Source organism: Henckelia pumila, chromosome 2 (assembly GCF_033568475.1).
Source record: "Henckelia pumila isolate YLH828 chromosome 2, ASM3356847v2, whole genome shotgun sequence".
NCBI classification, from domain to species: Eukaryota; Viridiplantae; Streptophyta; class Magnoliopsida; order Lamiales; family Gesneriaceae; genus Henckelia; species Henckelia pumila.
In genome coordinates, this window is record NC_133121.1 from 10,474,781 (window position 1) to 10,501,791 (window position 27,011).

Genomic DNA, 27,011 nt, shown 5'->3' on the forward strand with positions numbered 1-27,011 from the left:
TATGTAATTATCGCTTAATTAACAATCTTGACTTGGTAAATAAACACTTTTTGTTTTTGTATTAAGCTTGTTAGCCATGGATCTGATATTCACAAAAAATGTATGTACCCGAGGACACACAGAATCCCATCGTTTCCGTGAGATGTTTAATTACTTAATTTCAGTTTAAATAAAATTCATGATCAACGACCGAAATCTCTCCTTTGATTTAAGGAAAAATTCTTTTTTGGTCTTGTATGTTTGTTATTTTGTAATTTCGGTTCTCTATATTTTCAAATTTCAGTTTTAGTCCGCTATCTTTGTTTTTTTTTTGGGTAACTTTAGTCATTTTTCCGATTTGGTGCTGATATAACACCAATGTGGTGCTGATGTGGAGCTGACATGTATGGTGCTACGTAAGCATTTTCGAAGAAAAATGATTAAAATTATCAAAAACCGAAATATGCAGGACTAAAACTGAAATTTAAAAACATAGAAGACCAAAATCACAAAGTGACAAACATATCAGACCAAAAATACAATTTTCCCTTGATTTAACGATAGTTACTGTCGTTATCCATTTGATCCAAATTCTACAAGTATTATGCTTTTAGAAATTATAATGTTTTTCTACCATCATGGATTCATGTAGGGGTGGGTGTTCAAATTTTGGATAAAACCGAAAAAACCGGAAATTCAAACCGAAAAAATCAAAGACCGAACCGAACCAAAAACCGTATTTTGTAATTCAGATATAAATATTAAAATCGAAGTTTGTTTGGTTCGTTTTGGATTATATATGTCAAAACCGAACCGACCGAAAAAATCAAAATTAAATTAAATTAATAATTTTATTTATATTTTATATTTATATTATATATGTTATGAGATGATATTTAGTGACTGAATAATCATTTTGAATAATTTTAGTTGATTATTGTTTATTTATTCATTGTTATCGTTTACATAATTTATAGTTGATTAATTGAATGTTATTTATGTAATTTTTAGTTGATTTTATTTATGTAAGTCATTTAAACTTTATTTTCAAAGTTTTTACTAAAAAATCATGTAAAAAACATATTATATTTTACAATGTATTTATATTATTAATTTTAATAATTGTATCAAAATAACCATATCAAAATTTGTTTTGTTTTTTAAAAATATTATAAGACCGTGGTTGGATGTTTGTCCTTGTATTATTTGTTATTTTTTTGTTTCTTCACTATATGACTATAACTTTAAATTGTGTGTTGGGGCATTTAAATTACATGTTGGACGAAATTTATGTTTTTTTATTCTGTTATGTATTATTAATGATCAAACCGACCAAACCAAACCGTATAAACCGGTCCATTATAATACAAAAACCGAACCGAGCCGAAGTAGAACGGATTGACTTCGGATTACATTTTTTATAAACCGAAAACCAAAAAACCGAACCAACATTAGACAAATTAAAACCGAACCGACCGATGAACACCTCTGGCATCATGTTTCTGAAAATTATAACAGATAAGCGAAAAAATGGTTCGAGTATTAAATTTTTTTAGATTATAATTTATTTGATTTTATTGATTAAATTTTATATAAAAATGTTAAATGACTATTTTGTCATTTTAACAATAAATAAAATAAAAATTATATTATTTATAAGGGGTAATATAGTAATTTAAATTTAATAATTTGATTGATGTAAAATAAATAGTTAATGATTTGATTGATGTAAAATAAATAGTTAATATATGGATAAATAATAGTATGAGAAGAACGTGGGATGAGATGTGATGAGTTATACATATATTAGTAATACGATGAATAGAACGATGCCTTAAGATATGACACAACAATCAGTTCATGAATTCAACCAAGCGAGCCAGGTGATATTAACGTCGGTAGACATGACAACAGCTGAAGTTGAAGGTTATAAAGGCCTCTCGAAGCTCATATCACGGTATAAACGACGACGTCTCCCTCTAGACAGTTTGGTGTCGCATTTTTTTCCCATATTTCAATTAATTTGCACCAATGTGGTATAATGACATGCAATAATGGTAGTAAAGGTGATTATATATCATGAGCTAAGAAGGTGGATTATGCCAATATGTTTGGTGTTGTATATTTTGCTACATATAATGATACCCCGGGAAGTCAGGGGTATCAGAGCTATGTAAAATCAAGGCGTTAGGGCTGCTAGTCAGGACAACGATCAGGGTTCTAGCCCGACTATTTTATGGAGGAGTGGTGATACCCCGAGAAATCAGGGGTATCAGAGCTATGTAAAAACAAGGGCGGCAAGGTTTGATAAAGTTGGATTAGTAGCCCGGGATCAAGTGAGTAGCTCAGTTCGGATGGATGTGTGAGGCGGAAAAGACCAAGGCTAGCTGCATGACTTGGGCAATACCCATTTCTTCAGGAGCATGATCCCCACGATTGCCATAACCCCGATCCTTCCGGCTTCATCGTGCGTGACAGGTAAACGTGGGCAACTCCTACACCCACGACCCAGACCGTGGCCATTATCCTGGAAATGCTGAGTGACTCTCTCACTCCAAGTCCTATAAATACCTTGCCACAGGTATCTTTAGAGGTATGTTCTTCTGAATCTCAAAAACACTATATTCATTCTTCCTAAAAGCCCACTCTATTTCTAAGTCTGACTTAAGCATCGGAGTGGCCCCGCCGAAAAAACCTTCCGACGCCCCACTAATGTGCTTCTATTTCCTTTCCGTGTGTGCAGATCATCTTGGTTGTGGAAGGACCAACTGTATATCATTTTCATCAACCCGATCATCTCGTCAGGCCCACTTCACTACCCTGATAGCCCGGGCATTCATTTTTATCAAACATCATCATATAATATAAAATATTTTAGTCGCTCGTTAATTAGTCTAATTTGCTCATTGGATTCAATTTTTTGGATACAACTATAGCTTGTTAGAGCTAGTCGAAAAATAATAAAATTTCTCTTAACCAGTGTTTTCTTGTTCTTCTTTCGGATTTTAGTTAGGGGATCGATCATATTGAGATTTGATGTTTTGTATAAAAGAGTGCAATCAATCTAAATTATTAAACAAGATAATATTCGTTGGATTGAGTAAATCCAAAAGTTTCGTCAAATCCCTTCTAAAATAGTTATAATTATGATGGTTAAGTGTGTGATGAAAACGCTAGCTCTTTGATTTGTGAGATATAATAAAATGATGTATAATATATGAATGGTGAATGTCGATAAATATTAAATGCACTATCATTTACGCCAAAAGAGATACAAATTAAGTTTTTAGTGAAAAATAAATCATTTTTTTTTGCTATAACATTCAATTTATAATGATTAGAATTTCGAAATAATTATTTTTTACCATTGATTATTTGGATTTCGAACATTTAATTTAATTGTTCAAATAACACGCGGCCTAGGTAAATCAAATGTTTTTAATTTGAGATCAAGGTTGCATGTGACATGTGTAGATTTAAAATTTGAAAGGTATTTCTTTCAAAAAAAAAAAGAAAAAAAGAAAGGTATTTGAAATTCATTTTGAACGTTAACACTTAACATAAAACTAATACAAAAATCATCACATTTAAGATCAGCTTAGCAAAGTACAATCAATTTTTTTAATAATAAAGTACAATCCCATTTTTTTATAATAAATAACTTACTTTATAATTACACCATATATATTATCATAACCCCTGATAAATAAATATCTCAGATCTGATGAGTGATTGGCCTATTAATTAAGAGGCCCCTCATACAATAAGATCTAGCTATCCACACTAATAATTAATTAATTAATAAAACATGCAAACTTCATATAATTAAGATAAATTAATTGATTATTAATTATATAATAATATTGCATGATTAAATCAAAGTCCTAATAATTGCGGCCTCGGGGCTATCGGCATCTATGGTGGACAGCAACTGGGATAGCCTATCACTCAAATTATCCACCTCTCTGTGCAAGTTCTTTATGTAGTTGCAAGTTTCTTGAAGAACTTTGTTTGCCGATGCCTGTTAATTCATCCCAAAAAAAAACAAATTAAATAATTAATTATTGTAATCCCTTTATTTGTTTTATGATTAATAATTAGGTACAAGTTAATATCAACAAATTTTCTTGTAGTATATATATGTAATTGAATTCGACTCGAAACGCTCCATTGATCATACTTCACTTGCTGATCATGATCATCCAATATGTTTGTAATTTTTTTAAAAAAACATATATTTTAAAAAAGTATCGATTTTAAACACGAATTACTTTCGTGTTCTTTTGATTTTTTCTCGATCGGATGTAAATAATGCAAACTACCGGCAAATATATCGATATGCATTAATGAGTCGAAATGGATCGGAGACACTCTAAAATTAATTTGTACGTACTATACGTGGAATGGTCTTAATCGAGACATGTGATATACTGATGTATGTGCTTTTAGTCCCAAACAATTGATGCTAACTTTTTTTCCCTACAAGGAAGAAAATTTAATGAACTTTGACTTCCACAGTCCAAACCTTACTTGGGTAAATACTACCACAGGTATAGTTCATAAGGATTTCCCTAAAAGTTTCCTCAAATTTTGTAATTTTATAAATCCCAAATCCCATTAATGTCAAAATATATAAGTGGAATACATTAAATATATGCAACTGCTCATGCATGTGCTAATATTTTTTTTTTTTTTTAAATTTTTAACACGGTTGCATGGACTTTGCATCACATTGATCCAATTAATTTAAAATGTTTTTTTCCCAGTTGTATTACAAGCAAAAAAAGAAAAAAAACAAAACAAAACAAATAGAAAAGCAAAACCATTCATTTGGATTTTAAAAAGTGCATGTATAACAATATAAGCATCTCCGGTGAAATTTTCACGATTTTTTTTTTTCATTATATACGTTGAAAAACTATAAATATGAGTTTTTTTTTTGTGTGCGCGCTTTTTGAATTTTTAGAAGAAATAAGTATATTATAAAAACATGAACATACTCTAAAAAAAAAAACAACATGAACATATACGCATACGAATATATGTACGTACGTACCTTGTTGGATCGACGACCATTGCTCCGATTAATCTCAGGAAGGAGTTGGTGCAATTTGGAGACGAGTTCGATGATTTGATCATCAGAAATTCTCGAACTCCCTGTTGTTGACTGTGCTCTAGACCTCCTACTAGACATTCTTAAAGTAGTAGTAGTAGTAGTGTAATATATAATTTCACAAACTCAATTCTTTATGTCAAAAATCAAACAAATATTTAAATAAAAGTTGGTACAATATATTGCAAGACAAAAGGAAATATATATTCGAGAGAAGAAGAAGAAGAAGAAGAAGAAGATTTAGTGTAGCATATGAAGAAGAGGTGGCCGGATGAAGAAGAAGAAGACAAGTGTATTTATAACACGATTTTGATATTGAGGGTTAGAAAAAGTATAAATTGGAAGAGTTTGCGAAGTGGGAAAGGACCACAAATGAAAGAAAAAGGGGGGATTCATTAGTGCAATAAACTAAGATGGTGATGTTGTGTGTGAACAAGACAAGTGCATTGGGAGGAAGAAAACTATGTGGTAATTTTTTTTTCTTATTTTTTCTCCTAAAAATTTTCAAGATTGGGAGAAAAATTATCCCAAAAATTTTGTTTAATCAATCAATCGACTCTAAAATCTAGGAGTTCGGTGAGTTTGGCTAAATTTCATAGAATATTAATAATCGAGTTACGCACGTACGTATGGGTAGAAATTGCTTATTATTGAGGCGATTAAAGTCAATCGAGGATTAAGAAATTATTAAATGATAGTTCTAGTTCATGCTTTTCGGGGTTGTTTTCGCCCGATGAACCTATTAATTTCATAGGACGGGGGAAGGAAATGTTATGTGGGGGCCTACCGCAATTCTTTGCGAGATATATAGTCGTCGGTTTAGTTATCTATCGGATGATCAATGTTACACACAACATAGAATTGGTTTCAAATTAAATTATAATGTGTCGATTTTTTTTTCTTGAAAACAATATATATATATATATATACATAGATTTATACTTATGGTAATGTTATCATTATCAACATTGCATGTTTTTCTTGTATTTTTATGCATGAGATACTTATATAAACTAGTTTTGGTATCTAAAAGTAACCTCTACCTATATATAATGTTTTAATTTTTATTTAAATATAAATTTATGTCCTGATTTTTCTTAATTCGATAAAAATAATCAGTTGAGGCGCATGCATGTGTTTGTTTTAATTTTTTTATTTTTTTACCATAATATAGAATTTTTAATTCCTCTAGTTTTCCATTTTTTGTTTACTGATTTTTGTAGCGAGGAATAGACATATGCATCGTGCTTGCTATGGTACTAACAATGTGGGCCTTCGTGTGCCTGTCCAATATACATCACCATGTGATCATTCCACACTTATTAATAATCTGAAATTTCTCGTGACAATTATTATTATTAGACAAAATTCATCATGTTAGTTGATTTTCTCTTAGGTTTTTCGTCATGCAATCGGTCGAAATTTGGTTTCGACATCATTTTTTTCCGCATACATATATATATATATCCTTATCTCTTCTATATCTCTTCTATATTATTATTTTTTTTCAAAAGACGTCTGTTGATCTCTTTTATATTATTAAGTTTTAGGTATAGATAGTAACTATTTTTTGTAAGTCACGTCATACAAATTTTTATCTTCCAAATACCTTTACCCATAATTATCATAATTTTTTTTAAAATAAAATAATTAATAAAAAATTAATAACAAAAAAACATAAAATTAAATATAAAATTACTCAATATTTATTATTATATTTAATATAAAAGTTTGTTATACACGACAAAAAAATTAATTTATATACACGCATCGTGTGCTTATGTTTACTAGTTTAGTATGCATGATTTTCGGAAATATATTGACATGATCCCACATATATTAATATATGCAACTCAAATAATTGAGAACTCGATCTGACGAATATCAAATTAAATACTTCATATCATATATACAGGAGAAATATTTCATGTGTATCATAGAATAATCCCGTTAAGAATACCAAACTCCTACGTAAGTTTGTTTCCCCCAAACGTTACATTTTTCCCCCAGAATTATACCTTCATCAAATCGAATTACCAAAATACATGGCCCCGAAAAAAAAAATATAACATTAAAAATACGAAACAAAAATAAACAAACTTTAATATAAATATTTAAAATAAATAAAACTATTCAACTAAAAAAAGTTATATTATATAAGTATTACTATACACAAAAAATATAGTCAAAATATACAGCATAGTGCAATATATTAATTATTATATTATTCCATTAGACCATGCATGCTTTCCGCAGACCTTTAATTTCCCCGAATTTTGCTCACCTGGTTATGTGACAGTAAGCATTTATATATTATTTAACCTTTGACTTTGCCATAAGATCACCATGCAGGATTTCTTGTTTCGAATTGAAGGCTCTGCAGAAGTAAAATATTTGTCGATAGTTAGATTTCTTACTACAATATATTAAGGGTATAAAATTTCATTTATTTATTAATTATTTTATTTTACCTGAAAGGATCGATTCTCCATATATATTACAGAAATAAATTGTGCAGTTTAACTATGGGGTCTCGGATTGCTAATTTCAAATTTTAAGGGCAATTAATGAATAAGCATCATTAATCTAATAAGGAAAGAATAAAAATCAAGAAATTTTTTTTATTTTTTTTCAAAAAGGGGTGGGCACGGGCGGTCAAAAACTACCGCCCGGGCGCCCCTATTTTTTTTCCAAGCAGTAGGCTGAGATCCAGACTGCGCGCGGGCGATAATAAACAGCGGCGAGGGCGCAACTCCGGGCAGAAAACACACTGTTTGTATATAGCAAAACTTGATCCTTAAACTCCTCCCAATTCATGGTCTATTAAGTCTACAACATGTATTGATCAATACAAGAAGTGCCCATCATGTTTTTATTCATGAGATACCTCTCACAACTAACTTAAAGTACAACAAAATAGCTACAAGAAAACATGAGGCACCAATAGTTGCTTCAAACTCTAGTAATAACATCATTTTACTAGATTCATCAAGGATCTACTCATCAAACTCGCTAAAACCCGAGTCCACACGTGCAAAATCTCTCCCTTGAGCTATCAATGTCGTCTTCGACTAGCTCCTGCCCCACCTGATGTCATGCACACATACAAAACAAGACAACAGCCGGATAAACTCCGGTGAAAACTCCATTCTCAGTATAAGCAACATATCAAAAGCGTTAAATAAATCATATCGACTATATTTAACTCGACTCAACAAATAGAGTAAATAACGCATATCTCGATTAAGAATTGATTCATAAATCATCGTTGCCATCAAGATTCGTATCCGATCTTGACATAGATATCCATCTAACGTAGCCATTCTGGACTCGAAAATAAGGTCGCCTCAGACCTTGGCATAGAATCAATTCAATAACATCATCGTATCATAATCATATCGACTCAAATCAAAGATCCACTACCTGGGATGGATCGACAACATTAAAATCAAATCGAAACATAAACATGTATGTGGTTTTTGCGGAACAACTCAAGAATAATCGATCTTGAGTTTCAAAATCCCTGACTCGCGATGTCGTCATTATACCTTCGTATTTCTTCGGTTGTGAACACTTCAAGTCTAAGATATATAACCAAGAAATATATTTCAACTTCATTTGATCTCATCATATCCAAATCTGCTCACAATCATGGTTAGAACTTCAACCAAATATGGTTTCAAACCTTGATCATTTCCTCTTCGTTTCGAAGCAACTTCTCGAGCTCGTCAACTTCAAAATAATCTGAAATGAAGTGTTTCCAAGTTATGATTATCACTCATAACTCAAGGAATGTCCAGCTTAAACAATTTAACTTCAAAGTTGATCAAAATCTTGAACCGACGGCGTAACGGTACAAAATCGGTAACCGAAACGATATCGAATCAATTCTAAAAATCTTAACCATAATATATCAGCATCATATCATCCTAAACCAGCATCTCAGCAGCTATACAACTCGAAATACATGCTGGAAATCATGATTAAGTTCATTCAACATCAAATCGTCGATTCAATTTCAATATCGGAATGAATAAACATGCACGAACACAAAACTAACATCAAGTTCTGATCTATACTCATAACTGATTTCGAAATATATCAAACACATCATAATACTTACACGAGATCGAAGCCCTCGTCGCAAGGATTCCAGAACATCTTTCGGAATTAAAATCGAACGAACGGATCAAAAGTTACGGGGTTTCAAAAATCAAAAATCAAAAGAAAAGAGAAGACTTCGGCTCTCTGTTCCAACTTTCTGAATGAAAATGGCTTGTACACGTTCATATGCTGAGTAAGCAATTCAATAATCGGATATATGTTGCATAATTGTAATTTAGTCCCTCAAGTCTTCATTAATTGCAATTCAGTCCTCAACCTTATTTTTAATTCAATTTCAATCATAAATAATTTAAGAATATTAGAATTTAAATCTAAACTCCAAATATTTCCAAATTAAATATACTCGGACTAAAATTAAATAGATTCGGATTAATTAAATAATCCCGGCCTTTTTGCATTTAAGCCCTTGCAACTTTGATATTTGCAAATCAGTCTCTGATCAGGTTGAATCCTCAAAATTAATCTTCTTTAATTTCCGAAACATGGAATTTAATCTCAAATTCCATAAATATTCAATTTGAATATTTATTCTTTTAATTTAAGAATTCTCGAAATTTAATTCTCAAAATCCATAAATTCTCAAATTAAATATTTTCGGCTCGGAAATTAAATCTATAATTTCTTTCACTTCTCAAATCAATATTAGCCCATAATATGGAATTTAATTCTTAAATCTCATAATTAATAATTTAATATTTTCGGGCCTTACAATTCCTCCCCTCTAAGAAATGATTTCGTCCTCGAAATCACATTCAATCGAACTATTCAATATGATAGACTGAATAATTATCTGAAGTTATTCTCACTTCAATCATATAGTTCTGAACTTCGTATCTCATCTCTTTATCTCTTATCAGATTCTTTTTTCGAATCTGCTTCTATTCTCATGTATTTGGTATCTATTCAGTTGTACTTTAAATCATTAACAAGAATTGGTTCTGAGTTGTTTCTTTCTTCAATCAAAGATTTGTCGACTAATCGACTTAACTCAAAATATTTTCAATATTTATCTCATCTAATTAAAGTACATAGTAAGAATCTTCTGATACTTCCTTCACTTATATACGTGGAACAAATCAGATCCATCATATCTAGCTGATCAAGAACATCATCAATTCTGTCTAACATCTTAGTCAGTGAAATTCAACTTCACTGACGACTTGTTTCTTTCTGAATATCATTCGATGTTCTGTATAGAACATATATAAAGTCTACGTTATCATTCAATTCATCGCTTCAAGATCAGTATTCAACTTCATATTCTGAATCTGTAAATTAAACTCTGCTTTTTTTCTATTCTGAATTGAATGATGTTTCACGAATAACTTTTCCGCTTAACTAATCAGTTTCAGCTTCAAAAATTATATCTATCATTCAATTACTAATTCTGTTTCTTCTTCTATGTTTTCATTTCGTACAGATTCATCTTCAAAATCTTTGTGTGTCTCAAATCAAATCTGATCTGATATCGACAAATCATGTCTGATCTGATGTCATATATTTCGATAGTATCATTTCAACACAAAAAAATCGGATTTCTTTTCATCATATCATCATAGCATTATCTCAATATCGACTTAATAGCTGTTACAAGAATTATAATCATAAAGTGGCAACACATCAAGTCAAGTAATACCGAATCAGGTATTAAAGTTCTGAGAATATTCTCAACATCTGGAAAATCAACTCAGATAATCCATCAATCGAAGAATGGTATAATGCAATCACATATAACTATCTCTCAGAACATCAGTCAATCAATCGATGCCACATTATGTCGAATATATCTAAAGTCTTAATCCTGACAATAGATTTTAATCATTCTTGTAATTTCATCATATCTCTATCTTCTTCACAGATCTGAATAGATAGCTGTTATTCACATCTCATACAGTGTATTCCGCAAAATCTGATTAGTTTATTCGGACTATTCATTAATCATAAAATAATATACTGTATTCACAGATTTCAAAGTATTCAGAGCTGTTGATAATCGGTATCATATCAGGTAAAGTTCATTCTCGACATTCGGTTCATCTTCCATAACTATTCTTCCAATTCAAGGGTAATATGTTGTACCTTTACCTCAAAAAGTACTCGAAGTCTTCTGATCATCTGTATTATAATTTAATAGTAAACTCAATGTTTCAATCTGAAACATTATTTCTTGGCTTACTATTCATCTTACAACGAATCTAATCACAATTCAGTGATTTGATTATACAGACAGATCATCGTATACAGTAATTTCAATCAATCTGTTCATAACTACCACCTGTTGACATCATATAAACGTACTAATTCTGTTACCTCTATTTGCTTTATCTTCTGATAAAACAATTATTGGATGAATCTTAAATTCATTATTGTGCATTTTCTTCAAAATCTGATATTTCTTTTCAGAAATATCAAGCACAATCAGATAATCAATCATAATAGAATTCATTCATTCTGATCTGAGGCTTCAATTCATATCTCAATCGGGCATTCTTTACTGAATTCTCATCGCTTCAGTTTATTTTCTGTGTTTCTTTCATCTTCTGAACAGTTCTGTCTTACTTCCAATCGAAAATCATTCTGATTGGTGATATATTCGTCTGAATATTCAAACCAGAATACACAGAAATCTGGAATCACTTCATCGGATGCCTATTTCATTCCTCATTTCTATCTCCAAAATACTGACAAGTCATATCATCTATAACCCAAAAATCATGGATCATATTCAAATTCTTCTATCAGTTACGAGCCAAAAATCTTAAAATATGCTGAAATATCATCAAATGATCAATAATTCTCAAAATCAAAAGAAATAAATCAAGATTGAGAAAATCCCTCAATCAAGGTCATCCAAAATCAAATCTTCTGGATAAAAAACTCTGCGAAGTGAAAACAACTCACTTGCATCACATAACTCAGAATGAGTGAATCACTCAGGCTCTATGAACAAAACAAGGAGAGCCACTCGAAATCAAACATTTCAAGAATTATATGTCCACTTGAGGTATTCGACTCAGCATAATCAAAGAAAAGACTCATCTGTAACTGATTTTCATATCATCATCTATCTTCTAAACCTCAAAATCAATATTCAGTTCATAATCTCATTAAATTGGTAATTCATAAATTCATCAATTCTCTATTGAATTCCAGTTCACAACTTAAACTAAAGTCAAAAATTTTACTGGAATATATTTATAATCTCTATTCATTAGCATATTTATCAATGCTGATTTCGATCGTGAACATATCTAGTGCATCGAATATACTGATTTCGAAATATTTCTGTAATCAAACATCATATATCAAACCGAAATCACAGAATCTTAATTCGAGATTCTATATCATATCATCATATTTATATGCACATTATGTTCTTGCTGATCTAATTTTATCGCTTTTTATCATCATTCTTTCCGCTAATCTGTATTCGATTATTGCATCATCATCTATCATGCAACACAACAGATATTTCAATATGAACAAAATCATGTTCAGTTTCAGTTCATCGAAGCAATAGTTCCATTCTTCAGTTTAATTCACAAAGTCTCTTTTCTGATACAGAGGTGATCATACAATAAGCTTTCAGCTATCATGTATCTATTGCACCAATAATAAACAGGTCAAAACAAAATAAATCTGTTACCTGAAATTTCATTCTCAGGTGCAATTTCATTCTGATCTTCTGTATACTTCTGGAATTTGTTCTTCATTCGAATCTTTTCTCTGAATCGGATTTTCTTCTAAATTATTCTAGCACCTCAGCTTGAAATGTCTTTACACTACTTATTCGAATATCCCCCTCTAAAATGAGTGTAGTAATCTCTAACATATTCTGCATTTAGACCCAAACACTTCTGTCTCGGTCCGCTAGAGTTAAAGATTTACTTTCATATCATTCACTTCATATCTGTTCTGGAATAAAAATTGTAGATAAAGTTGTGAGTATCTCACATACTATTGCATCATTCTCCTAACTCATCATTCAGCTTCAATTTTCTTAGACAGGGCTAGGTCTTTCATAAAATGTTTCAGTCATCAACATTTACTCGGACATAATCTTCGAATTCAAGCCATGAATAAATACTGAATCTTGAGCTTCTTCATCATCTACAATTCAAAGAATTGTAGTAGGCTTGAAATCTAGTAAGATGTTCTTCAGTATTCAAAATATTCAACTTCTAGTTGGTATATTCTTTTTTCTCATCTTTTCTATCTACTGTGGCAAAGAACCGTTAATCCAAATCTGTTCTGAGCACTTACCACCAAATAAATATACCTCTGTTCTGTCAGAATTTCTTCATCAGAATCTATCAGCTGGTTGCTAGGTTTCGAAATTGGTATACAGTCAATCTGATACGTCATTCATCTGTATCTTTCAGGTATTTGAACAACTGGTAAAGTTCTTCAGGCCAACTTCTCCTGCAATAACATCTATTCATTTGCTGATATTATGTTCTGTTTAATCAGAAATACTTCTTTCAGCTGAGCAATATTGTTCTGTTCAGTCTGACCATACCATTCTGTTTAGTCTGGGGGTGCTTACATCACCCAAAAAACACTGTTCTCCTCGATTATGGGTGCTTACATCACCCGGGGAAAATCTTATAACAAAATCAGTAAGAAATTCAAAAATTTACAAATCAGTAAATTAGGCAGTTGAATTTCAAAGATAGATCACGCTCACATGCAATTTATCAAATCATCGAATCATCAAATCAAGTAATGCATAATCATGCAATACTATAAATGCATGTGACTCAATCTATCCCGCTAAGCTTCTATCTCAGTCCAAGAAACTTACGCTTTGATACCACCTGATGTGGGGCCTCGGGTTGCTAATCTCAAATCTTAAGGGCAATTAATGAATAAGCATCATTAATCTAATAAATAAAGAATAAAGATAAAGAAATTTTTTTATTTTTTTTTCAAAAAGGGTTGGCCACGGGCGGTCAAAAACTACCGCCCGGGCGCCCCTGTTTTTTTCCAAAACAGTAGGCTGAGCTCCAGGCTGCGCGCGGGCGATAATAAACAGCTGCGAGAGCGCAACTCCGGGCAGAAAACACTCTGTTTGTATATAGCAAAACTTGATCCTTAAACTCCTCCCAATTCATGGTCTATTAAGTCTACAACATGTATTGATCAATACAAGAAGTGCCCATCATGTTTTTATTCATGAGATACCTCTCACAACTAACTTAAAGTACAACAAAATAGCTACAAGAAAACATGAAGTACCAATAGTTGCTTCAAACTCTAGTAATAACATCATTTTACTAGATTCATCAAGGATCTACTCATCAAACTCGCTAAAACCCGAGTCCACACGTGCAAAATCTCTCCCTTGAGCTATCAATATCGTCTTCGACTAGCTCCTGCCCCACCTGATATCATGCACACATACAAAACAAGACAACAGCCGGATAAACTCCGGTGAGAACTCATTCTCAGTATAAGCAACATATCAAAAGCGTTAAATAAATCATATCGACTCTATTTAACTCGACTCAACAAATAGAGTAAATAACGCATATCTCGATTAAGAATTGATTCATAAATCATCGTTGTCATCAAGATTCGTATCCGATCTTGACATGGATATCCATCTAACGTAGCCATTCTGGACTCAAAAATAAGGTCGTCTCAGACCTTGGCATAGAATCAATTCAATAACATCATCGTATCATAATCATATCGACTCAAATCAAAGATCCACTACCTGGGATGGATCGACAACATCAAAATCAAATCGAAACATAAACACGTATGTGGTTTTTGCGAAACAACTCAAGAATAATCGATCTTGAGTTTCAAAATCTCTGACTCGCGATGTCGTCATTATACCTTCGTATTTCTTCGGTTGTGAACACTTCAAGTCTAAGATATATAACCAAGAAATATATTTCAACTTCATTTGATCTCATCATATCCAAATCTGCTCACAATAATGGTTAGAACTTCAACCAAAAATGGTTTCAAACCTTGATCATTTCCTCTTCGTTTCGAAGCAACTTCTCGAGCTCGTCAACTTCAAAATAATTTGAAATGAAGTGTTTCCAAGTTATGATTATCACTCACAACTCAAGGAATGTCCAGCTTAAACAATCTAACTTCAAAGTTGATCAAAATCTTGAACCGACGGCGTAACGGTACAAAATCGGTAACCGAAATGATATCGAATCAATTCTAAAAATCTTAACCATAATATATCAGCATCATATCATCCTAAACCAGCATCTCAGCAGCTATACAACTCGAAATACATGCTGAAAATCATGATTAAGTTCATTCAACATCAAATCGTCGATTCAATTTCAATATCGGAATGAATAAACATGCACGAACACAAAACTAACATCAAGTTCTGATCTCTACTCATAACTGATTTCGAAATCTATCAAACACATCATAATACTTACACGAGATCGAAGCCCTCGTCGCAAGGATTCCAGAACATCTTTCGGAATTAAAATCGAACGAACGGATCAAAAGTTACGGGGTTTCAAAAATCGAAAATCAAAAGAAAAGAGAAGACTTCGGCTCTCTGTTCCAACTTTCTGAATGAAAATGGCTTGTACACGTTCATATGCTGAGTAAGCAATTCAATAATCGGATATATGTTGCATAATTGCAATTTAGTCCCTCAAGTCTTCATTAATTGCAATTCAGTCCTCAGCCTTATTTTTAATTCAATTTCAATCCTAAATAATTTAAGAATATTAGAATTTAAATCAAAACTCCAAATATTCCCAAATTAAATATACTCGGACTAAAATTAAATAAATTCGGATTAATTAAATAATCCCGGCCTTTTTGCATTTAAGCCCTTGCATCTTCGATATTTGCAAATCAGTCTCTGATCAGGTTGAATCCTCAAAATTAATCTTCTTTAATTTCCGAAACATGGAATTTAATCTCAAATTCCATAAATATTCAATTTGAATATTTATTCTTTTAATTTAAGAATTCTCGAAATTTAATTCTCAAAATCCATAAATTCTCAAATTAAATATTTTCGGCTCGAAAATTAAATCTATATTTTCTTTCACTTCTCAAATCAATATTAGCCCATAATATGAAATTTAATTCTCAAATCCCATAATTAATAATTTAATATTTTCGGGCCTTACATAAACAAACACAAATATATCGGCATTCAAACTAGTGTAGTTTCTGAGCTTAATATAAAACTCAACTCTAATCCATTTACGTTAAATTTCACTCTAATATTGGTATTCCTAAAATATTAATTACCAACATTTTCAATTATTATAATGATTTTATACTGTCAGTTATTCATTCATAAATATATTAACTTATTTATATCAAAGTCACTTAAAAAAATTTAAATTAAAAATTAATATAAATATTTTCATGCATACTAATAATAAATTAAATTTTTATAAATATTTATCTCAAATAATATATATAACAACAAAAAAATTATTTAATTTATTGTTAGATAAATGCAGTGCTCCAAATAATTATTTATTTATAAGATAATCAAAATATTAATTATATCTAAAAAAAATTAATACAATAATCAACCTTTTTTCACCTGTTGTAACTTGGAAAAGGTCTTCAGCATAAATAAACGTTTGGATTTCAGAGTGTAGTATAGTTACTTATTTATCTGAAATAAAAAGACACGCGTATTTTATCAAAAGAAAAAACAAAAAGACACACATGTATATATATATATGTGTGTGTGTGTAATATATAAATATGTGTGTGTGTGTCAGTGTGTGACAAGTATTTTGACGTGCATACGACATATGATTATACAATTAAGATTGTATACAATTTTGGTGACAATCGTATATAAACTTTATCAAGTATGTCTCCTCAAGTACTATAATATGCATGTATATAAATATTCGCATATTCACCCATGATCTCTATATTTAAAACCATTTCAAAGATTATATTATACTAGTAGTACTACACACAAGCAATACATGTCATGATAAAATATATTATCAGGAAAAATTTTTGACTATCAAACATTCTTGGAAATAAATTTAAAGAAAATATGGTCAGCTAGCTTTTGGTGGTTTATATATAATAGCAATAGATATATGGAGCGTTGTCTGATTTTATTTGAATTCTTTTAACAATATATATAATAGGAAAACAAATTCACCAAATTCTTCGAAATCACTTGAGAATAATGTCTTATATATGCTCTGGGCTGACTTGCACACAAACAACTCGATCACATTGCACAGTTGCACTTAATTATTTCCTGGTATTCATTTTGGTGACCTTCTCCAATGTAATCATATTTTGAACTTAAGCTCGTGCAAATACAGCTGCACAATGAATTGCAGTAGAAATACTATTTAATATTCGTCTTTTTTTTACGAAGATAGCTAACTAAAATTTGCGCATATTTATGAGATTTCTTTGAAATCCAACCTTTTTTATAACATATCATTAATTTCGATATAAAATCTCCATATCGTTTAATTCCACATTTTACAAATGATATCACTCTCGATATCATATGGTTTTTTCGCATATGAGAAAAAAAAATTACAAATCAAAATGCATAGTGATATAAAGTCATAAGAAAAAAGAAGCTGATTGACCAAGATTAAAGGTCAAACTACCCTTCATACGTCGACGACTTATCGTATTCTGTGAGATAAATTTAATTTTTGTTTCTGTAAAAAGTAAAAACAACAACAAAATCAACATAAAATGTAAAAAAAAAAATAGAGATTGTCGTGCCTAGCCACAATAATTAGGGGTGGTTCGGTACGGTATACCGCGGTATTCAACGAATACCGCATACCGTACCGAAAACATCGGTACCAAAATTTTCGATACCGATTACGTACCGAAAATTTTTGTATGACATAAATTCATACCGAATTTCGGTATTCGGTACGGTATCGGTATGATACCGTGTATAACAATTTTTTAAACTATTTTTTTAAAAAAAAATGTCGATATACGCGGTATCATACCGATACCGTGTATATCGAATTTTTTTCGGTATACCGAAATATCGAAAATTTGAAAATCCTATACCGATACTGAAAATTTTGATACGATATTTTCGGTACGATATCTAAATTTTCGATATATATGATTTTTTTCGATACGATATAAACGATATAACATCATTTCGGTATTTTTCCTCAAACCCTAACAATAACTCTCTCCAACAACACACTTGCAACGAACTTAGGAAGGAAGGTTGGAGACAATTAATAAATTAGATCGGAGACATGACCACGAGAGTGTTTTATATTGTGCAAAATATGAAACTCACATGGCTTTCAAATCCACCCACAGCACGACACGTGGCTTCCTACATTTTTATTATTGTGGAAATAATTTTTCTAAAAGAGGCAACCAAATCCCTATGCCGACCCCTACTCACATGTCTTTTATAAATTTTTATGACCCCACCTCGAACATCATTTCCTACCTCCTCCCCCTCACATTTATTTCTCCCTATTTCACTTCTTTCTTGTTCAATCAAATTTTTTTTTTTCCCCTCAAAATCATTACAATTTTACAACTCCTTTATGACGGTCTCATAAATCGATTTTACGAGACGAATCTCTTAATCATAAAAATTTATTACTTTTTGTGCAAAAATATAAATCTATAAAATCGTCACACGAGAAATTTACCCACCCTTTCGAAATATAAATGTTAGAAGAGCGTATCTTTCATAATTCCTAATATTTTTATGAGAATTTGCAACACATTTTTTTCTTAGAAATGGTACAAATTTCGTAATCACACACGTCATTTTCCCAAGAAAAGATGCAAATTAAATTTCTTAATGACGGTACTGCACTAATTGGTCTGGTTTTTTTTAAGTTTGCATTTGGATCGAAGGATTTCAATATTGTTAATAATGAAATAATAGATAAAATTTTAAATTCATATCTTATTCATTTATTCATTAGTTATATAAAATATAATGTATTTCAATTGACATTATTATATGATGAACATAAAATTTATCCTAATTAACATAAAATACAATATTAACATGGAGTGGATTTGAAGTTTATGCTCATAATTTTCAAAACGACAAAAATAAATTTGAAATCCATGAATTTAAAATTGTCTCATCTAAACGTAACCTAAGGAAATGGGTATAATTTTTTGGGAACATTCAATATATATACATATATTTATATCTATTTTTATCTATATATATACGAAAACGGGTCAACATCAAACAAAAATAGTTGTGGGTGTGAAGAAAATCTGTGGGCCATGGCCTATTAGTAATGGGCTGAGAATACCACGTTCAGGCCGGTTAATTTGGACTGGTCAAGCTCGATGTTTTAATTGTAATTCCAATTTTGGTCCGTCTAAAGCTCCGTGCTTGCTGTTGATAACCAGTGAAACCCAATTGATTATGGGCCTATTGGGCCACATTTGGGACCTTTTTATTAAAAAAAAAAAACATTATAAGCTTTGGAAAGCTACTTTATAAGTTTGGCCTTTATATTAAATTCAAATATATCATTTAAACTCTTTTTTTTTTCAACCCATTATAGTTAAGTCTATTTGACTACTTTCATTTCAAGATAAGTTAAAATCATTAAATTTCCTTAGTTTGTTTTTGGGGAGATGAATTTAAAATCAATCGATTTCGATTATAGTTTTATTGTTAATACTAAAACAATAAGTCATACGTAGGGTTGGCAAAAAATATCGAAATGCCGTCATACCGCCTTTACCGTATTGAAAATAAATCGAAAATATCGAAAATTTCGGTATACTCATACCGTATCGAAATTTTCGATATCGGTATAAGATTTTTGAATTTTCGGTATTTCGGTATGCCGAAAAAAATCGATATACACGGTATCGGTATAATACCGTGTGTACCGATATTTTTTTTAAAAAAAAAGTATAAAAAATCGGTATACACGGTATCATACCGATACCGTACCGAATTTTGGTATTCGGTACGGTATCGATATGAGTTTATGTCATACCGAAATTTCGGTATACAGACATGTCGGTATACTGAAATTTTCGGTACGGTATCGGTATCGAAAATTTCGGTATCGAAATTTCCGATACGATATGTGGTATTCGGTACGGTATGCGGTATACCGTACCGTACCACCCCTAGTCATACGTTACTTATTAACTCCTACTAAAACAATAGTTCTTACATTTCTGCGTACAAAAGTCATATACAAATATTTAAACTTATTTCAAGAGATATATTTCGTAACACAAATTTAAAGTTACGGTTTTATGGGTCAATTTTACGATATTAATTTCTTATTTAACTCAACTCATTAAAAATATTATTGTTATTTACGTCAAACTATTACTTTTTATTATAGATATAAGTCGGTTCGACTCATCTCACATATATAGATGTGTGGAGCCGTTTCACATGAGACCAACACATTTAATGACAAAGCTGTGTTGGGTTACTACATATAATAATTCAATTCCATAAATTGTTGGTAAACATGTTTGACAAGACATGGGAAAACGTGAATTCAACTTCTCGAATAGGAGTTCATGGTGTGCAGGATGGAGACTTATAACGGGTTACTAGAGAGATGTGAAGCTCAAGCAAATGCGTTGCTTGAAGCTTTTATGTGGGCTGTTTCGTTGGAGTTTCAATATGTCATATTTGAAACGGATTCCAAGTTGGTAGTTGATGCGATACTTTTAACTCGGATTGATTGCATCGAGTTTAGAACAATCATTTCAGAATGTTGTTCTTATCTTTCAAGATTTTAATTTGTGCGGAGACAAGCGAATATGGTTGCTCATTTATCTACTCGAACGACCAATTCTCATGTTAGTCCTTGTGTTTTTTTATGATTCTCCTAGATTTATTATTGATACATTAGTTTCTGATTGTAATAACTCCACTTTAGTTGAATGAAATTTGTGTCTTTGAGGACAAAAAAAATAAAAAATGCTTCCTTCTTACTCGGCATTTAAAAATTAACTTGAGGTTCGACCAAATGACCAATCTTTGATCATGAATAAACCTTGAAAACGATTTGTTATCTAATCTATTTTTGCACATTGTTTGGCCCCAATATCGAGATATCAAAGTCAGCGTCTTAAACGAGAATAGTCATCGGATTAAACTCTTCGTCTTATACATAATCCCTTTTTTTTTTTTTGCCTGTTATATCTAAATATTTAAATGATATGCAAACGATGTTTTAAAACAAGAGGCGTGAAAAAAATATTCTTCGAAAATGTTATGTATTTCGATTTTGTTGAACAACTGCTTTATTAACTGGGCTGGGCAATATGTCATAAGAGGCTTGGTTTTGTTGGAAACCCTATCCAAACTTCAGAAAATTAACCGAAGCCCATTTCCCCCTATCTTTATGTGATTAATGGGCCCATTCTTTTATATTGAGTATATTAAAATTTTATTATTTAAACCACTATAATATACAATAAAATTCATAAGGTACACAATTCATATTATTACATTTTTTAAAATTATACTGAATATAATTCTTAATCAGAAGAGTGTCAAAGCTTGATGGTGGAAATCAATAACAAACTGTAAATCATGAATTGTCATCTGTTTAAAATTTGAAAATTTTGGGTTATTTACTTTATAATAATAATAATAAATTTATTCAAACCATTCTCAATAAATTATTTTTATATAAATTATTATCGGGAATTCGTGAACAAATAGGTCCCAACATGCAATATTATGAAAAGTGAAGGGGGTTCCCGGCAAACAATCCGATATAAAAAAAAATCCCCATACGATACCACGTGCCAACCTCGCCCGGCCCATATCGAAACCGGGTTTCTTCTCGGTTCCAGAATTTCAAAATTTTAAAACCAAATTCAAAGGTGTAAACGGTAATTATAAACTAGTGGACGTGGCACACGCGTTGCGTGTAGGACACAAAACATGAATATTATATATTTTATGTGCAATACACATTTTTTTTTTCAAGATATTTGATTTTATTGAACAAATAAAATCAAATTATTGTTAGTATTTTATTTTCAAAATTGAAAATCTATAGCAACATACTTCATACAATATGAAGAGAAATATCGAAAAAACTAAACCATTATGTATGGTATGTGAGTAATACTGATACATTTATATTTTAAAACTGTTGGATTTAATTATGATGAAAAAACTTTTGTTTTTTTAAATAAATGAAATTATATATCAAGAAAAAATAATATTATACAAAAATTTTGGCATAATTACCTCATAAATTAAACTTTCAATAAAAATACATCTACAATATAATCAATATATATTTGGTAGATAATCACATAACTTCAAAGGCATATCAATATACACCAAAACATGAAATAATAGATTCATTGTAAACACGTATATAAGCTACACCAACATAAAAAGACTATCAACAAAAAAAAAAATGAAGTTAACTCCCAGTGTAGTAAGCATATTCTAACATTGATTTAAGTATAACTCCTACACTAACAAAATCAATTAGAACATGAATATTTATATACAGACTAACGATAGCACTTGTAGTCTATTTACTTGTTAGTGGTCCAAATTAAGTAAAACAATATAGTTAACAGATACTAAAAACTAACTTTGTATTCATATTTTTACCATATGCTCTATCGGTGAAGAAGAGTATTTCATCTTATAATATGGTATCAATAGAAGATCTTTTGCTGCTTTGATTCTGGATCAATTCTTATTGATTCTCAGCGCTATTTCTGCTTCAATTGCGGAATTGTTGCTTCATTTTCATCCTGGAATTCGCTGAAAATTAGTAAAATAAAATAAAATGAAATATTCCATTGGTAAAAAGTTCAGATAAAGATAGGAAATGAAAGTTGATACAATGAAATTTGCTAGCTGTTAAAAAAGTCTTCTGATGCATATTTTCTCAAACAGGTTAAGATAACTTTTTTGGACGATAAGTAAGACTTAAGACGCTATTCTAAAATCAATTTGATCAAAAAAAATTAATAGTAGAAGTTGGAAGAAAACCGTGTTGGTTGAGGAATTATCAGCCAAAAAGGTATTTCCAGCCTCGTGATCACCAAACAGCTCACAGAACATGTTAAATTAATTATGTTAAATACCAGCCAAAATTAATTTTGCAAGTCCTGATCATGCTAAAATAATAGTCCTTGGTAATTCAGAAAAAAGATCACCAACAACGTGACTTCGAATTTTCACCACTTCAAAGTTTATAAAGTTAAAGACATTCCATAAAATGCTAAATGTTGAATTTAGGTAACAAAATATGGTATTCGAAAATTTTCTTCAAGAGAACCGGTTAAGGTTCCATACGTGTGGATAATGGTGTTACCAAAATATTATATTTCTATTAATCATGTATGATAAACGTTTCAATTAAGACAACACAAAATCGTTCCGCACATCCAAACTTAAGAAACCACAAAAGGTTCTTACCGAGATGGATCTCTGCTTAAGAAACCACAAATATGCAGAAGAATTGCACCGTAATTGTAATTACCTACGGAGAAGTTAATTGTTTGAAATAATGAACGTGTGGAAGCGGTTGACAGAAATGGGTGTGAGAAGTTGTTGTTGGAGAGATATCCACATTAATATTATTAATTAGCCCAGTGTTTTGAATTATACCATTACAATATATGGGGGTAAATTTGGCAAAAAATGTGGTGTATTTTGCCACACTAAAAAACAGTTAGTATAAGGTGCTCACCATTTATAAGATAGTAAAGAAGTAAAGATAGCAAATATTATAATTATAAACTATCCAAAATGTAACAATACTTACCAATGTAGTTTCGTTTTTTCCTACACATTAGGAAAACTCATAAAAAGATAAATCATATACAAATTTCAAACTTATTTAATTCATTCAAAAACTATAGTGTAGGTTTTTCAAGACATTTGATGTATTTGTAAACGATTAAAAAAACATTGTTAAATATAATACAAACTTACATGTTTGACGTAAATAAAAAAATATAATGACATATATAATCGAGATAGAGAAAGACGTAGTATATATTATTATTGTTAATTTTTTTTAAAAATCAGTAGTATATATTAAATTTTTTTTTTAAAAAAAAAAGGAAAAGGAAAAAGAAAAGTAAAAGAATGAAGCAAAGTATAAAATAGAAAACTGCCCCTAATTAACTGCTATAAATTGGGTAGAGACTCAACCCTAGCGCATTCCTATCATCACTCTGCATCTCACATTGTCCGGAGACGTCTTTGTATACGCCTCGGGCCATCGCAGTTCCTTCTTCATCAGATCCAATCTCAATTCTCTGTCAATATGAGAGAGTGCATTTCGATCCACATTGGTCAGGCTGGTATTCAGGTCGGAAATGCCTGCTGGGAGCTTTACTGCCTCGAACATGGCATTAAGGTTTGTATTTTTCAATTATCTGCGTTAGATCTGTGGTTTCGGGTGATCCTACGTTTTTTTTTCTTTTTACATGATGATGTGCATTTCTCTCAGATCTGGGAGAGATTTTGCATGGTTCTTTTGGTTTTCAGAACGAGAGTGATTAGATCTCACATCAACATTTGATTTTTTTTTAAATGATTGGAGTCTGAATTCGTAGGTCCGACTTTGGTTGCTTTTCTTATGTCTTTTTTACGGTCAATTTTTTATACGTGTAATTGTAGGTCCGGAGGGAAGTTTTTGTTCGGCTCGTATTTATTGTAGATTGTGGGGTTATATGATTTCATAGATCTTTGCAAACTATGAAGAAAATGTATCAGAAACCGGAGATCTAAATGTGTTTTTATAATTCAGAAGTTCAATTTTGGATGTTAATGGACTTCTGTCAGATTCGTTGTTCTTATCGTCTGGTGGTGTATTGAACGATTGATAAAAGGAAATTGAACAATGATGATATTGGATTCAAGTATTTTCATGCTCTACTTTATGCAGGCTGATGGGCAAATGCCCGGAGATACCACCGTGGGTGGAGGAGATGATGCCTTCAACACGTTCTTCAGTGAAACAGGCGCTGGGAAACACGTCCCACGTGCTGTTTTTGTGGATCTCGAGCCTACGGTGATCGATGAGGTGCGCACAGGTGGTTACCGCCAACTCTTCCATCCGGAGCAGCTGATCAGCGGCAAAGAGGATGCTGCCAACAACTTTGCTAGAGGTCATTACACTATCGGCAAAGAGATCGTGGATCTCTGCCTTGATAGGATCCGGAAGCTTGCAGACAACTGCACCGGTCTGCAAGGTTTTCTGGTGTTCCATGCTGTTGGTGGAGGCACCGGATCTGGGCTTGGATCTTTGTTGCTCGAGAGACTCTCTGTTGACTACGGTAAAAAGTCGAAGCTGGGATTCACTATTTACCCATCCCCTCAGGTTTCTACTGCTGTGGTTGAGCCGTATAACTCCGTGCTTTCGACCCATTCTCTTCTTGAGCACACCGATGTTGCTGTGCTTCTTGATAACGAGGCTATATATGACATCTGTCGCAAATCACTTGATATTGAGAGGCCTACATATACCAACCTCAACAGGCTCATTTCTCAGGTAATTTGTCTCTGGATGGTATAAAATATAGCATCCCGTACCGTCAATGGCATTTCTATGGTCCTAATGTGGAATCGATTCGATTGGAAATGTGTCCAGGTGATATCTTCTCTGACTGCATCTTTACGATTTGATGGGGCATTGAACGTGGATGTGAACGAGTTCCAAACTAACTTGGTCCCATACCCAAGAATCCACTTCATGCTTTCATCATATGCCCCTGTTATCTCGGCCGAGAAAGCATATCACGAGCAACTCTCTGTTGCTGAAATCACCAACACTGCTTTCGAGCCGTCGTCTATGATGGTGAAGTGCGACCCTCGCCATGGGAAATACATGGCTTGCTGTTTGATGTATAGGGGTGATGTTGTTCCCAAGGACGTGAATGCTGCTGTTGCCACCATCAAAACCAAGAGGACAATTCAATTCGTGGACTGGTGCCCGACCGGATTCAAGTGTGGTATCAACTATCAGCCCCCCACTGTCGTTCCTGGTGGAGATTTGGCCAAGGTTCAGAGGGCCGTTTGCATGATTTCCAACTCAACCAGTGTTGCTGAGGTCTTCTCAAGAATCGATCACAAGTTTGATCTGATGTACTGCAAACGTGCTTTCGTGCACTGGTACGTGGGTGAGGGTATGGAAGAAGGAGAGTTCTCCGAAGCAAGGGAAGACTTGGCTGCTCTCGAGAAGGACTACGAGGAAGTTGGTGCCGAGGGTCCTGAAGGAGATGACGATGAGGAGTACGAATAGATTTTTTTCGTTCCCGGACGAAATTAGATGAAGTATTTGTCTTGAGACAGTGCCTTTCTGTTGTGTCTGTGATCTGTGTTTCTCGTGTTTGTTATCCTTGTGTTGTGTTCTTGTCTTTGTAGCAACAAAACTTTTGATGCTATGTGTTTGTGTTCATCGTGTTAACTGATTTGTGTCGGGGTAATGGTGTTTACATTTTTTAATAATATTATATTATTATTAATTACAAGATTATTATTATATACTAAGGATCAGAGAATAATTTATATTATATATTAATAAATAACAAATTTTTAAATAGATATTTATCTTCATAGATAGAATATATGTATTTTTTGTTCACATGTCTAAAAGTTAAGAGTATAGGGACGATTTGATCCTACCTGGGTGAGATCCAAGGTTAATGTAAGGTATTTTTCATGAAGGTCCCACATGTAAAACATGAGAAAAATGTGTGGTCAATTCCCGACCATACACGTACACGGTGATGCCCTCACTATAATAATATCGAAACGCCAAGGGCCCAAGAGAGTATAGTTTTTCAAAAAAAG

General features: G+C 31.8%; 2 protein-coding genes across 2 annotated transcripts; one reads left to right on the forward strand and one right to left on the reverse strand.

The window, feature by feature from the left end:
- Nucleotides 1–3,584: 3,584 nt before the first annotated feature.
- Nucleotides 3,585–5,364, reverse strand: LOC140884097 (transcription factor PRE5-like). The gene is made up of 2 exons (XM_073290764.1): nt 5,036–5,364; nt 3,585–4,000 (listed from the first exon to the last, which is right to left on the reverse strand). The coding sequence occupies exons 1-2, from the start codon at nt 5,171–5,173 to the stop codon at nt 3,851–3,853; spliced, it is 288 nt and encodes a 95-aa protein (XP_073146865.1). The 5' UTR covers nt 5,174–5,364; the 3' UTR covers nt 3,585–3,850.
- Nucleotides 5,365–24,359: 18,995 nt separating this feature from the next.
- Nucleotides 24,360–26,625, forward strand: LOC140880620 (tubulin alpha chain-like). The gene is made up of 3 exons (XM_073285217.1): nt 24,360–24,573; nt 25,105–25,710; nt 25,810–26,625. Exons 1-3 carry the CDS (start codon nt 24,481–24,483, stop codon nt 26,458–26,460), a joined length of 1,350 nt encoding a protein of 449 aa, XP_073141318.1. The 5' UTR covers nt 24,360–24,480; the 3' UTR covers nt 26,461–26,625.
- Nucleotides 26,626–27,011: the final 386 nt, after the last annotated feature.